Source organism: Candoia aspera, chromosome 3, assembly GCF_035149785.1.
Source record: "Candoia aspera isolate rCanAsp1 chromosome 3, rCanAsp1.hap2, whole genome shotgun sequence".
Taxonomy (NCBI): Eukaryota; Metazoa; Chordata; class Lepidosauria; order Squamata; family Boidae; genus Candoia; species Candoia aspera.
Window position 1 is genome coordinate 31,157,460 of NC_086155.1, and position 14,924 is coordinate 31,172,383.

At 38.9% G+C, this 14,924-nt stretch overlaps 1 protein-coding gene across 1 annotated transcript in view; it reads left to right on the forward strand.

The window, feature by feature from the left end:
* NECAB3 (N-terminal EF-hand calcium binding protein 3) overlaps positions 1-14,362 on the forward strand; it is a 113,807-nt gene extending 99,445 nt beyond the window's left edge. The window contains exons 6-13 of the mRNA XM_063297228.1: positions 468-604; positions 1,403-1,524; positions 5,892-5,971; positions 6,970-7,023; positions 7,953-8,065; positions 10,314-10,391; positions 10,632-10,723; positions 12,589-14,362. Coding sequence (XP_063153298.1) covers positions 468-604; positions 1,403-1,524; positions 5,892-5,971; positions 6,970-7,023; positions 7,953-8,065; positions 10,314-10,391; positions 10,632-10,723; positions 12,589-12,617 — 705 coding nt within the window. The 3' untranslated portion in view covers positions 12,618-14,362. The remainder of the gene's footprint in view (positions 1-467; positions 605-1,402; positions 1,525-5,891; positions 5,972-6,969; positions 7,024-7,952; positions 8,066-10,313; positions 10,392-10,631; positions 10,724-12,588) is intronic.
* The last annotated feature ends 562 nt before the right edge of the window (positions 14,363-14,924 follow it).

Sequence of the window (14,924 nt, forward strand, 5' to 3'; positions counted from 1 at the left end):
TATATATATATGAAAAAGAGAAGAAACATGCTACAGAACACAAAGTTCCAGCATCATCTTTATTTCCAAGAATGTCTGTGGGTTCTCCAAATACTAGAAAATAAAAATGGTGGTGGCTGCAGCCCAATCCTTTGTTTGGAAGTATGCCTATCTGCCCAGAAAACAAGCTGGTGTTGGTCTAGTGTGCACATTGGAAGCCTAGAGGAGTTGGCAGGATGCAATATCACCTATTTGCTTTCTGGAGATTGAGTGTTTTGTGAGTGGCTACAATCATTTTGGCAGATAGCTGTCTTGTGATTATTCAACACCCCTCTCCCCCAGCATGGTAGACATTTTGTGACTGTGCCAGCTATATGTATTAAAAAGCTGAATTGTTCCCACTAGCCTAAAAATAGTCTCTTTCCCTACTCTAGCAATTCTGGGAGAAATTATCTATCAGTACTCAGCTGCCTCTTTAACTCCTTCAGGTATATGAGAGCTCCTCCAAGATGGAACAGTTTGTGACCCGCTTCCTTCTGCGGGAGACAATGAACCAGCTGCAGTCTCTGCAAGTCTCCCTGGAGTGTGCTGCAGACACTATTGAAGAACAGGCTGGCCGAGAAAGGTACAACCACCACCTGGGCTACTTAACAGGCAAAAAAGAAGCCAGAAATTTAAGGGTGGGGTTGAATGCAGTTTTTATCCTTTTGTAAATCTCCTAATCTAATCTATAAAGATTGGTTCTACCGTATCTACAGCTTTGGGGGTTTTTTTCTTTTCTGTTGGTTTGCTTATGTGTGTGTGGCTCCTTATCTACTCACAAAATAGGCAAGCATGATGTGGTCTATGCAATCTGCATCCAGCTTCCTCCTTTTAGCACAGAGGTTTCGCTAAGAGAAATATATACATGGTTCCTGTGTTTCCACTTGTATGTGTGGTGCAATTCTCAGGCCATTTCCTCACTACTGACTTATAGCATTTTTGTGTATCATTCAACCACTGTTGAAGATATAAAGCCTGTCCTCATTATAGTTATATTGACTCAACAATGGTTGGATTACACTAGAAGATGCTGTGAGTCACCAGTAGGAATCCTGCCTTGTTAATTGTTCAACTTGTTAATTGTAGCTGGTGAGAAACTGGTGAGTAGAATATCATTAGTACTGGACCTTAGTATCTCTGACCAATGAAAGAGAGCCTCAGTTGGCAATAATTCTGTAGTGAAGTTTTCCATTACTAGCGAATTAAATAGTTAAAAACAAAGCAAAATAAATCAAAGCCCACATATTTCAGCTCATATGTGTGTTTTATTTCTCACTTTGTAGTCTTATCACGAAAAATTAGGAATTTTGTAAGAAGAATCTCAAAAGCAAGCTAGTGATTATTCCTAGGATATGTACTGTGCTGATGTTCTGCTTTTTAGGAATAATATGAACAAATCAGAAGCTTTGATTGGCCAACGCACTACAAAAAGATGTGGTCGAAGAATTCAGAAGAACATCTGCTTTTCCCCTACAGATCCTTATTCTGGGATGCTGACCACAGGTATTGACAGGTTTCGCCATTCCTATTGCCTGGATTTGCATTAGTATGAGAGTGCTTTGCTGCAGAGAATTATCTGTAAAAAAAAACAGACACAGCGATGTTTGAATAGAGAAAACAGTAACCTAATGATTTACACAAATTATTTAATCAATATCATGGGCTAGTTCACATATGCATCACAACTCAGCCATCCTTTTGAAGGCTAAAAGGTCCTTTTAATGGTTGGGAAGTGAAGGCTGTGGTGGGTGGGGAGATGATGCAAAAATGAGAAGGGCTATATCATGCATATTTCATAGGATGTTCTGTGTTTTTCTCCCAAGTTTCTTTGGTGGAGTAGGGTCATTTTATTATTTCTTTTAAATTATGTTAGGCTATTTCAAATATATGGCCACTGTTTTCATATGCATCATGCTTCAAAATAGCAGAAAACTGCAATTTGGCAGTATAGTTGGAAGACAGGGAGCAATAAAAATGGTTACTCATTGTTGATGTCTCACGTAGTTACTGAAAGTTGGTAACTCAGTGTGAACTGACTTTTTAAAAGCTGTTTTAAAGTTTTAAAGTTATGTGGAAGTTCTGGGTCTGAGACTTAATTTCAACCTCCTTTCTTTCAAATGAATTGCTGCAATTAATTCCTAACTAGATATTATCATCGAAACTTATGGCTGCCTCCAATCTATGTCCCCTCCATGCAGTAATGTCATTAGATTTGGCCCATTTTGCAATGCAGCACCAATCTGGGCTGGGAATTATGGGTGAGAAGTTGCCATGCTCCATAGGAATAGCATTTTACTCCCCATAAAAATTTCCGAACTGGAATAACTTATGAATATCTTTATCTTGACGTAAAGTCCAGTCGTGTCCGACTCTAGTGGGCGGTGCTCATCTCCGTTTCAAAGCCTTGGAGCCGGCGTTGTCATAGACACTTCCGGGTCATGTGGCCAGTATGACTCACGGAACGCCGTTACCTTCCCGCCGAAGCGGTACCAATTAATCTACTCACATTTGCATGTTTTCGAACTGCTTGGTGTGCAGAAGCTGGGACGAGCAACGGGAGCTCACCCCGCCGCGCGGTTTCGAACCGCCGACCTTCCGATCGACAGCTCAGCGGTTTAACCCGCAGCGCCACCGCGTCCCATCTTTATCTAGTATTGAGTAATTGAGATATGTGGGGGATACAGATGGTGTACCTGTCTCTCTGACCAAGCTGGAGGAGGGAGTCTCTACTGTGGTATTGGAGAGCTCCAAGATAATCCTAGAGGACTTCATGATGACATTGCCTTAATAGGGCCATCCCAGGATTTCATGACCTCCATAACAGCCCTTGGTTTATTTCAAATTGTTATTGAACCAGCATATAGGGTAGGGCATATATTTGATTTAGGTTTTTGCCTTAGTACATGTGGAGGTAGCCTGGAACTAGGTTGTTATGTTCAGACCACTATCTGGTGAAGTTTGGTCTCATGGCATCACTGTCCTACAGAGGTCGAGGATTCATTAAAATGGTCTGCCTCAAGAAACTGATGAAATTGGATGAATTTTTGAATGCTCTGGAGAAATTGGAAGAGGCAAGAAACCATCAGAGCCTGACATTGTTGGTGCCCTTGGGAAACCTGAACAGGTCATTGGCAGAATTGCCCCTAAATGTTTTATATAATACTGTGGAGCTCAGGCTTCTCCCTAGTTTTCTGCTGGCCTGCATGTGCTGAGACAAGCCAGAAAACAGCTAAAGCACGAGTGGTGTAGGACTTGCCACACATTTGTATGCACGGTCATGTCCACTGTATGGCAGTGAAGATTGCAAAGAAGTTTCCAGACCATTGATATTCAAATAGCCATCTAACAGAACTTTTAAAAGAATGTTTAAAGATGCATCTACCCCAGAAAATCCAATATTGACACTCCAAAGTTCTGTAGCAATTTTGCAAGATATTTTAAAGATAAAATACCTTGTCTTCATCTAGACTTGACTGCAGCTTTTAATACAGTTCAGATTGAGGTGTACAGGGCACCACCTGGCTTAATTGTATGGGATCTCCTTCAGTTTTTGAGGACTGGTGACATGGACACAATTATTGTACTATCCAGCCTATTACAATCTCTCTTGAGCTGAGATGTCTTGGCTTATTAGAGCTAACTGAAGAGGATTGATTGGACAGATCCAGGAATTGGTGAATGCATTTTTGCAAGACAGATTGTTGCTGCCAGCCTTGAAGGAAGTAATAATCCATCTACTCCTGAAAAAGAATTTCTTAAATTCAAAGGATAATTCCAGCTACCACCCAGTCTCAAATACCTCTTTTTTGGATTGTGCTGAAGAAAATGATGTCTGTGCAGATGCAGATCTTCTGGAGAATGCCAATTATCTTAATACTTTTCAGTCCAGGTTCAGACCTGAGTTGGAAACAGAATCTACCATTATCACTCTGATAGACCCCCTATAGACTTTTGATCCTGCTAGATCTCTTAGTGCTTTTGATGTCATCAGTCATAGTATTCTCTTGACTGTCTCTATGAGCATAAGATTGGGGCCATTGTGTTACAGTGGTTTCTCTCCTACATGTGGGAATTGTCTAATACAGCAGTATTGGCTCACTGCTCCTTTGCAACCTCACAGCTGTGAGGAAGTTGAGGCCAGGTATCAATATGCAGATGATATTCAATGCTATTTCTCCCTAATATCTGAGTCAGTGGAGGGTAACATATTTTAAATGGTGATAAATATTGGGGGGAAGGCAATAATTGAGATTAAATCCTGAAAAGGCTAGAACCTTATGGGTGGTGGTTCCTAGACAGAGAAACTGGGAATTCTGCCTGCTCTGAATAGGGTTGTACATGAACAATAAATATATAGTTTTGGGGGACTCCTAGGAACTTCACTGTCACTGGAGGCCTAAGTGAGCTCTGTAACCAGGAACACCTTGTATTAGTTGTGATTGGTATACCAATTATATTATTTCCTGGAAAGGGCCAGCCCAGCTGCTGTTATTTATGCATTGGTAATGTCATATTTAGACTTTCGAAATGTGCTCTGTGTGGTGCTGCCCTTGTGCTTAATCTGGAAACTGGAGTTAGTAACAGAGTGGGGTACCTGTCCATAGCCATGTTGCACCATTGTTGAAGCAATTGTACTGGCTGCCACCAGCTGAAAGGTTTTGCTTATGACATAGAATGCTCTAAGCAACCTAGGATGAGGATATCTGACAGATTATCCTCACCACCTGATCATTAAGATCATCAGGGAAGGTCCTGCTGCATGTATCAAGATTTCCTGAGTGCCATCTTGTGGTTAATAATGGCCAGGCCTTCTCTGTAGTTCACCTGAATGCTGGAATGTTCCCCCTGATATTTATGAGGTGCCTATTTATTTTCCTCCTTCTCATATATACTTCATTTATTTATTTATTTATTTATTTATGCATGCATACCTTCAAGTCAGTCTTAACTCCTGGTGACTGCTTGGGCTAAGTTTTCAGCTATCAAATGTTTGAGCTAGATATTTTTGACTGTTGACTAGTGTGGCTTGATTTTATTGTTATTTTGCTGTATGGGATTTTGTTATGTATTGTGGTATGTAAATTGGATATGATTCACTTCCATAAAGTATTTTCATCACATTGAGTCACTGATAAAGCTGGTTAAATAGACACAATCTTACCCTTTGCGGTGAAGGACTGCCCCACTTCAACAAGGTACTTCAAGGGATCCCTTTCACTGAAGCTTTATTGATGGAAACGTTCTCTTGAAGCTCTGGACAGTTGTAATTATGTAAGGCCCCTTAGGCTTTTGCTCTTAAAGGCGGGTGGGATGTTTTTTAAATAAATAAATGTGATGTCTCTTATCAAGGAGATACACTGAGGGAGATCTGTCAGTTGATTAACCACTTGTTCCCCATCACATCTAACTAGACACTCAGGCTTAATTATAACTGTGATCTTGAGAACAGCTTGAAAGAGCAGCATCTGATTTGTGAATAGGCAACATGCCAAGACTTTCCCATGATACAATTTTCATCACAAGAGTGGCATGGGGAAGGATGCTTACTAATGATAATATGATCTCTATAATAATTTAGCAATTTCCAGTCTAAGTTTTGGTCTCTGTTATGGAAAGGAGGAAATTATTTAATATTTGTTTTTTTAAAGAAAATATAAGAAAATGGAGCATCATGTTCTCTTGTGGGGTGGAGTGGACAGGGAATTGAAGAGGAATAAAGATACATCTGTGGCAAAAAGAAAGTATGGAGGTTTGTCATGTCTGATGCCTGGCTCTCAATCCCACTGAAATGTATTTTCTGTATGCCACTTGGCTGCAGTAGGCTACTTGTCTGTGATTTCAGCTGAGTCTTCTTTCTGCATTACATTCAGGTGTTTGTGTGGAAACTGACAGCCAGTGGCCTTCTGAAATAACCCAACTACAGCAGCTCATTGGGAAACTGGAATGTAAGGTGGGCTAGCAAATGAAACTGAAAAATTGATAAAATGGAGAACTTCATCTTGAAGCATTTTCCCACGATGCTGATTATTGTTTAAAGTATTTGGAATCAGGTCAAAACACAGCTCAGCAACTCAAAACACAGTTTACATGTACTTCACTCCTTTTTCCAGTCCTGGTTTTGTCTTGATATACCCAAAGGGGCCTTTAAGCATCAAATGTAATAATTAGTTTGCCTCTGGTGACCCTCACCTAGCTTCATGTCACAAATTTTCTTACTACTGGAACCTAAAAACTCCTCAGAGGAGTTTGAAAGGTTGATTAATTTTTATACTTAGTTTCTATTCTTAACTAGAATTTAAAGTCATATTTGGATCAACTTTTAAGAATTACCATCTTCAATCAAGAAATCCTGGGAAATGCCTGTAATAAAATACCAAGGCTAGGTTACAAAGAAATGTTCATGAAGCCAGTTTTTAAGATAGGTGATAGGCTCAAAGGCAACCAAAATTTACCAGGCAAGTTTCAAACATCTATGGATGGCCAATATGTTCAGACATAATCTCTGAGCAATGCAAGAGATATGCATAAAGAATGCCCACCTGACAGGTGAAGTGCTGTCTATTTTAAAGAGAACTGGGACTGAAATATTAAATCAGGTTATATCAAAATGGTTTTGTCTGCAATTCCCAGGATTGTCCATGGGTGAAGAAATGATTAAGTCTTGCAGTGTACAGCATTATTTATGCAGCTATATGTCTCTAGTAATGTAAAAACAATGCTGGCTGGGGAATTCTGGGAGCTGAAGTCCACACAACTTCAAATTGCCAAGGTTGAGAAACACTGGGCTAGCCAGCATGGCCAGTCTATTGGAAGGGCACCAAGATGAGGAGGGCTGCTCTGAAATGATTGTGAATGCCTAGTGGAGAGGATAGTTGTGTAAAATCAATTATATACCTTAACTGCTCTTTAACTTATTTTCCTTGGTAATCTGCATTTCTGTCCACTCAGAGTCCACGGCTGGAACCTTTGAAATATAATACAGTCTGCAAAGGAACAGATTCCGTAAGTTTCTGGACCCTGCTTTTTGTTATTTGGTTGTACACTGAGGTGGTTCTAGAAACAAGCCAATTCCAGATGTAATATGAGAAATAATTCATATATTAGTGGCTATGAAAAAGATTCAGCAACCTTAGGGAATAAAAGACAAGGCTATTATAGATTAGCTCATCATAGAGCAGGAATTTTAGAAGCTGAAGCTTGTTATATAACAGTTTGGCAAAGATGGGAAAATATGTATGCATTCTGTTCCAGCTTTCAAAACTCTAGCCCAGTGTTTCTCAACCTTGACAGCTTGAAGATGTGTGGACTTCAGTTCCCAGAGTGGCTGGGGAATTCTGGGGGTTGAAGTTTACCCACCTTAAAGTTGCCAAGGTTGAGAAACACTGCTGTAGCCACTTTGTACAAGAGTCCTGATCCTGATGCCTTTTCCGCAGCATTTTCCTTGGAATTGCAGGGCAAATGGTCGCCAATAGGCTGGAGTTCCTACCTTGTCCTATGTCCTGCTCCTGCAATTTCTTCCCTCTGTTCAGAAATAAAAGCTCTAGGTGTCTTAGTGCTCTCCCCGCACCCACAAAAATCTTTCCTGATCTGTTCTAGTAGCACTTCTGTTATTTCCAAAGTGGATAACTATGCCCCCCCCTCCCAATTGAACCAGTGCAATAGACTGGGCAAGGGGGTTCTAGGTGGACTCCAATTTTGGGAGTCTTTCATTGGAATCTGAGGAGAGGGGGGAACAGCTGGCCAATTTGGCAGCTAGAGATGATACTAGTAAAATATGATTGTGAGGCTGGGTAGGGATAAAGAACACTTACTTTTGGTGGGTGTGTAGAAGTGCCTTTAGTGTTATCTCTGACTTGCATAACATTCCTAAGTCTATAGTAATAGAAGTTAAAGCTTTCTCACCTTTTGCTATCTCTTTCCCATTTTTGCAGCACATCTTGGTGGCACAGAGACAGATCTCAGTGGCAGAAAGTGGATTACTGGCATTCTGCCAAATTCTCCAGATCTACACAGAAATCACAGCTGGACAGAGCAGCTGCCTACAGTGAGTCTCCAAGACATTGATTTTTATAGGTTGTCTGGATGAGTTGTGTGTTTAAGAAAAGGAAGCGAGGCTTGTGTTGAACTCTCTCTCTCCCTAGCATTAGAGAACCTTACTTTTCTCAGAAAGAAGCTATTTACAGCAGAAAAGGTTTATGCAGTGCTGTTGGAAGACTCTGAATAGGCTGCGGGTTGGAGTGCCCAAGACTAATATGTTCAAATGGGGATTGCTGACGGATAATAACAGGCCGTGTGAACATGGAGAGATACAGAATTCAGCCCACCTGCTGACCTGCCAATTATTACCAATAGTGCGCACTGAAATTGACTTGTTTTTGGCCAATGACAAAGCCAAGAAGGTGGCATCATATTGGCAGCTTAAGATTTGATCTGGATACGAAAGAGGAAGTTTTATACCCTAACCATGAACTTCACTTTCCAACAAACAGCTCCATAAAGTGGATAGATACTGAAATACAAGAGGCAGACTCTTTACAAAGAAATACTCTTTCTTCTTTTTCTGTACAGATGAAACAGAAACCCAGATAACAAATATAACAGTTCATAATGGTGTGCTCAGGTGGCTTTGACTTCAGCCCCATCCTGCTCTTCCTGGTGCTATCTTTAAAGCAGCTGTCCGAACGTATTCTTGGTCATTGAAATATGCTCGTAACTGCCTGAAATGAAGCTGCACATTATTGAAATAGAGTGTCCTTACAGAAGAGCGAGAAAGAATCAACATTAAGTAATGCTTCATGTAGTACCATTTAAAACACACGCACACTTTGAAAGGGAGGAAATGAAATTGATTTCAAGCTGGAATATTAACTCATCTTTATAGTTTATTGGAATGTGTAAAAATGGAAAGCTAGATAAATTAAGGCAGTTCTTTCCAATCTGGTATTCACTAAAAGTGCTCAGAGTCTGAATTCAGAGTCTCTACACATTCTGAAGGAACTAAATTAAATGCTGAATTCTGGCATACTGTATGAAAATGGTGAGATCCCAAGTTTATTTATGTATCATCATTGATAACTTAACCAGGGATCTGCATACTGAATGAAATGACATTATGCTATGTTTGCTTTGTTGTTGGATTGCTATCTTGTGATTATTTTGTAGTTATTTTTGTACTTGTTTTGGTTACTTTTGGGTATGTTGTGAGCTGCCCAGAGTGGGAGTCAGGCAGTGTCCAAACTGAATAAATAAAATGTATAACCTCTATAGCAAAATTACATCTATACTCAATATCAACATCAAACTACCACCCAAAACACCAGCTCAGCATCAAGTTTTGTTCCTCAACCCTTTCCCATGTTTAGCCACATTTACCAGTCTCCTGGATCATCAAACTATGTTTCTCCAAATCACTGGCTGCCACTCTCCAGGAAACAATAAGACAAATGACTAAACCAGTGTTTCTCAACCCCAGGCTGGCTGGGGAATTCTAGGAATTGAAGTCCACACATCTTAAAGTTGCCAAGGTTGAGAAACACTGGACTAAACATTATTAGGAGATGGGGGGCAACTTGAAGGTTAACATTTTTAGCAATAGTCTTGTGACAAGTATAACTACTCTGTCATGCTTGTTTAAGGGGTCATGCTAAGTTAAGTTTCAGGATAATAGATTCCTGTGAATGAAGAATGCTATTATGTCTATTCATTTTCTTAAGGTCCAAGTGAAGTGCAGGCTATCAGGTAAAAACCTCAGATTCTGTTATACCTCCACACACAACATTTGCAGTTTCATGCCCCTGTGATGCCATCCCATCCCACACTGATTTAGTTCTAGCTCAGTTATGGCAAAAGAGAAACCGCTCCAGTGAGAGTTTTCAGGCAGAATAATTGGAGCTCTGTGTTCTGAGGTCAGCTGCAGTGAGGACAAACATGGGCTGGCGTGGATTTGATTCTCAGGGTTTGGAGTGAAACAGTGGTGGTGTGGAAGGGACCTCCATTGTACTTAAACTGGGTAATTAACATGGCTACCATAACATTCTAAATGTTCCTTTTAAAAGGAATAATGAAAATGATAATTGAGTATAATTAAAATAATGAATAATAAAAAATAATGAAAATAGTTATCTTCTTTGAGAACACTAAAAGATATCCATCCATGAATCACTGAAGAGGAGGAGTTACAATGGAAGAGTCAGGCTGGTTGTGGACAGTGGCATCCCATCTGTTTACACAGCATAGTTTCTGACATATAGTAGTAATATTTTTTCCTCCTGTCTTCCCTTTTTTGCCTGCAGTGTGTCTGCCCACAAACTGGTGAATGATGCCTGCTTCATCCTTTACGAATTCTGGCAAGATGTAGTTTCTTGGAGAAGGTGATTCCTTAAAATTATCTACAATTTATATCAAGGCTAAGTAAAATTCCGCAAAGCCAATTTACATAATCATTTTTGATGAGCAAAAACAGGCATGTGCATGTGAAAGATTCCTATTAGGTTAAATCTAGACATTCTACTATTTAGAACCTGCTGCTTGCTGCCCTTAGATATACAGAGTGCCCAAGTCACATGAATACTCTGTTCTAATTTTTTTCTCCCCCCCCCTTTTTTTTTTAGCCATCTACAGTCAGATAACAGTAAGAAATTCCATCATGCCATCACTGATCTTTTGGATGCTCCAGAGCTCTTGACCACTATGTTGTTCCCAGGTAAGGTAATGCTTAGTGATTATGTACCATCAAGTCCATGTCGACTCTTAGCAACCACATAGATAGATTTTCTCCATGAAATGCTTAGTAGACAGTTGATTTTCTGCTTCTTCTGGTGAGCAAAAGACAAGTTTTGACATTGTGACAATTCTCAGTTTGATAGACATATCTTAAGAATTAGCAACATTTTCGGGTTATGGTCAAAACTGGAATTTTATACAGTGGGGCAGGTATCAACCCCTGCTCCCAAAAAAACCAAAAACCTTCAAGCCAGACTTTTTTGCCGTGATATGTTGAAAAACCTATACAGGGTTGATATGTACATAATATTAAACCACAGTGGAGGGCGTCCCTAAGCGATGGTTGTACAAGGACTGCTTAACTAATATCAGAGCTAGACCCTCAGCCTGGAAATGTCAGCCTTTCAATATAGGCCAGGTCAGGAAACAGACTCTATAAGAACTCTATGTAACTCCAACAATAGAGTTATAATAACAGAATCTTGAGAGCCTGACAGAGTTTCTCCCTCCCTCCCTCTCATACCAAAGAGTCAAAATAAAGCAATCCTGAGTTTCTTTCTCATCCCATGTCTTTCTGGGATAAGCTGATGTATTTTTAATGGCTGCTGCATACCTTCTTCAAGACTATCTCTATACACCTCTACAGAAAAGTAGTTTAATCCACCTTGTTTTACCCTGGGGATAGCTCATCCTAACTCATCTGAATTTCAGAGTAGTAATTAGAAAAAAGGAGTCTTGGCTTAGAATGGAAAAAAATCAGTATAAATGGCTATAACATTTTTGTTTTTAATCAGACAAAAATAAAATTTGTAGCAAATTTAAAATATTAAAGGTGTAGTAAGTATATTTAATCAATGCAATGGCTCTTCTTACTCTTCTTTAAAATCTTTTTTTTTTTAGTGTATGTAACTTTGTGGTTTTAAAGTGAAAGTAATGACAATTCTACCAGATGAATCTCATCATAAGCAATACTGGTGGCAAATTCCAAACCAGTTGATTAAAGGCTTTTTATGTGTGTATATGCAGAGAGAAAGGGATGTAGCAAGAAATAATAATGTCACTTCGTAAACTGATAGAAAGTAATCATTGGGAATAGAGAGTGGGGAAATGTACAAGAGATTAAAATGTTCATCTTTTCTATATCAGAAAATACAGTCCTTAAGCTAGTCAGGGAAGTAAAATGTGTATGAAACCTCTAACGTCATTAAAATAAGGGAAATGGGAAAGTATGAGGGGAGCAAATGGTTAAACAAGGATTCTCTATTAAATTCCTTCCTTCCCACTCCTAAGACATTATGACTGAACTTGCTAATGGTAGACTGGTTGCAAAAGTGATTTTGCTTTAAAATCACTTTTAAGGACTGGCCTATCAGTCAGTCACTGAATCCAATATTATCCCCTCTCTCATCCCCACCAAGGCGTTTTAGAACAGTAGGAGGTGTCAACATACAATATTCTAAAAATGTCATACTTTTAATGGTGTATACTGACTTCTCTGTGCAGCATGTTGAGCTCCCAAACTGCATAGGCAGAACTTTATGGAAGATTTTGAATCAGGGATAGAGCAACTTAGACATATATATTCCACTTGGAAGAAATAAAAAAGCTCCTACATTGCCCCTATTCCACTAAGGATTTAGGGACTGTGCTACTACACAGCATGACTGTAAGCCTTAATCAAATAAGACATGTTATATGGCTTAGCACATTGTATCTACAGTATGTGGAATAGCTTATTTTAAGTCTAAAACCTGTGGATTATGAGGTCAAGAGTCATGTTTTATAATACAGTGCAATCTGGTTTGCCTCTTTAATGTCTGAAAATGTGTTCATTTCTTTCTTTAGCTTCCTGGTGGATTATGAACAACAACTGATCTCCCCATAATACTATCTCAATGCAACCAGCATGTGATGGATCAAGCACCATCTTTCCAATACAGCCTTCCTTCCAGAGGTGCCCATTCTCATCCTATTCTCTGCAATGTTGTTTTCCTTTTCTATATTAACGTGGAATGCTTCCTTTCTTCTGCAGCCATGCAAACAAGATGGGCCTTACCATCTTTCCTGAACATGACTTATTCCATTCTTTAATTCTGATGTACAATTTTCATTCCAAACTGTATAATAGCCTTGCTAGCCTTTCTGGCTATAAGAAGAGGCTATCCCTGAAGCAAGGTGGACAGTGATGCAACAATTGATTGGCCATACGTACTGGTTCACAAAGGGAACAAAATTAGAATATTTGGGCACAGTAATTGTAAAAGTTGAAGGAGGAAGTCTTCTTCAGGGCATACATCAGTATGTGTTTTTTGGCTCCACAAGAAGATATAGCAGGAGCTACTTCCCACATCACTGAATTTCATTTGAAATGGAGTCATCAATTAATATAGTGCCTAGACAATCTTGTCTAGAACTTGCATTTTTCCAGATTCCTTCTTACCAGATTTGTATACTAAATGCTATGGTTGGGTTTGTACAAGCTCCAAAATTCGTAACTCAAATTTGAATTTGGTAATGTATATGAATTCAGAAGCAATGCACATGATGATTTTCAGTAATGATGTTTGAAAGTAGATTTCCTGGTGCAGTGTTGGTTTGGAAGTTTTGTAGTCCAGATGTGAATTCTAGTCCATTATTTGAAATCATTTCCATTGTATCATTTTACCTTTAAAAGCAAAAGCAATTATAATGAACAAAAATAAAGTAGGAAAGTTTTCATTTTACCACTGATGAACAGCCTGCCTGAGCATATTAAGCAGAATGGTATGACATTACACCTTTTTTTGCCTTCATAAGTATTCCAAATATTAGCCCAGAAATACAAAATTGGAAATTTAAAGAAATATAACTTGGAATATAAATTTGAAGGAGTAAACAGATGGGGGTAAGAATTTCACAAACAAGCAGCCTAGCATATCTTAAAACTGGTTCAATTAATTCTCTTTCCTAAGAACTGTAACTTTTTGATAGGAAAGTTATGAGTCTCCAACAGAATATCCAGCACCTTCTTTAAATTTTAATTCCCAGGAAATGTTGGGAAAAGACAGGTTAATTTTGTGGAGATGGCCATGATCTCATATTTCCAGGCAGTCTCTACAGTAGCTGACTGATCTTTGGCAAAGTGCAATCAAGCACCACCTGTACTATTATAAATAAAATGGAGCTAAAAATTAGAAATGTGCATGCTATCTGAAAAATTGATTGATTGATTTCTCTGAAATGGTACTTGGATGCTGTGCCATTTGTATATGGTTTTATATTTTATGAGTGCTTCCCCTATAAGACTGGGGAAATTGTTCATTTTCAAAACAAAATGAGAAAGTTACAGTCCAAGGACATAAAACAACATTATTAATTTTACAAATGCCTGATTATTTAACGTTCTTTTTGTGTATATATAATCAGTAGTCAAAACATGGTTGTACCTCCACTTTCCTTGTCTCTTAATAAACAATTCTGTATTCCTGCTTTAGACTGGTTAAATTTTAGTCTGTTCCTTCTGATTAATCTTCCTAAATTTCTTCATGTGAATAATAGCGGCTAGAGAAAGTCAAATTTTCCTGATGAAATTTCTTCCAAAAAATGCTATTTTGTATTCTGTAATAAATGCTGATGTGCTTGAGGGTTGTTTTTTGTTTAATTTTATTTTTGTAAACTGCTTCTCTTGAAAACACGTTGCTTATCTAAATATGGGGCAAGAAGAGAGGTGGGCAAACATTTGGTGTCTAAGACCTGCACTAAACGTTTTCATGCCAGCCAACCTTCAATATTTAAGATAGTTTGTTGATGAGTTGAGTAGGTGCTGTCTGTTTTGCTAATAGATCTTTATGTTTCTGTGGGCAAACATCCTTCCAACTGTCTTTACCTCTTTGATTTCCCACACACCAGTTAAATCCAAGGGAAGTGATAGGGAAGTGATTATGACAGGTTTTCTCCCATTAGGGAACAACCGCAGCACTCTCCAACAGCTCCAACAATAATACGTTTAAAAACTCCACCAAGGGTAACTCAAAAGATGTTCTCAAACATCCTGGGATTAGATAGAAGAACTGAAGCCTCTTACAATTTTTTTTTTTACAAAGCAGATTTCAACACACCATTCATACATGATGCAAAATTTACTAGGGAACTTACAAAAGCCTATCCCCTTCTTTGGCACTGTAACATTCCCTCACTGACAA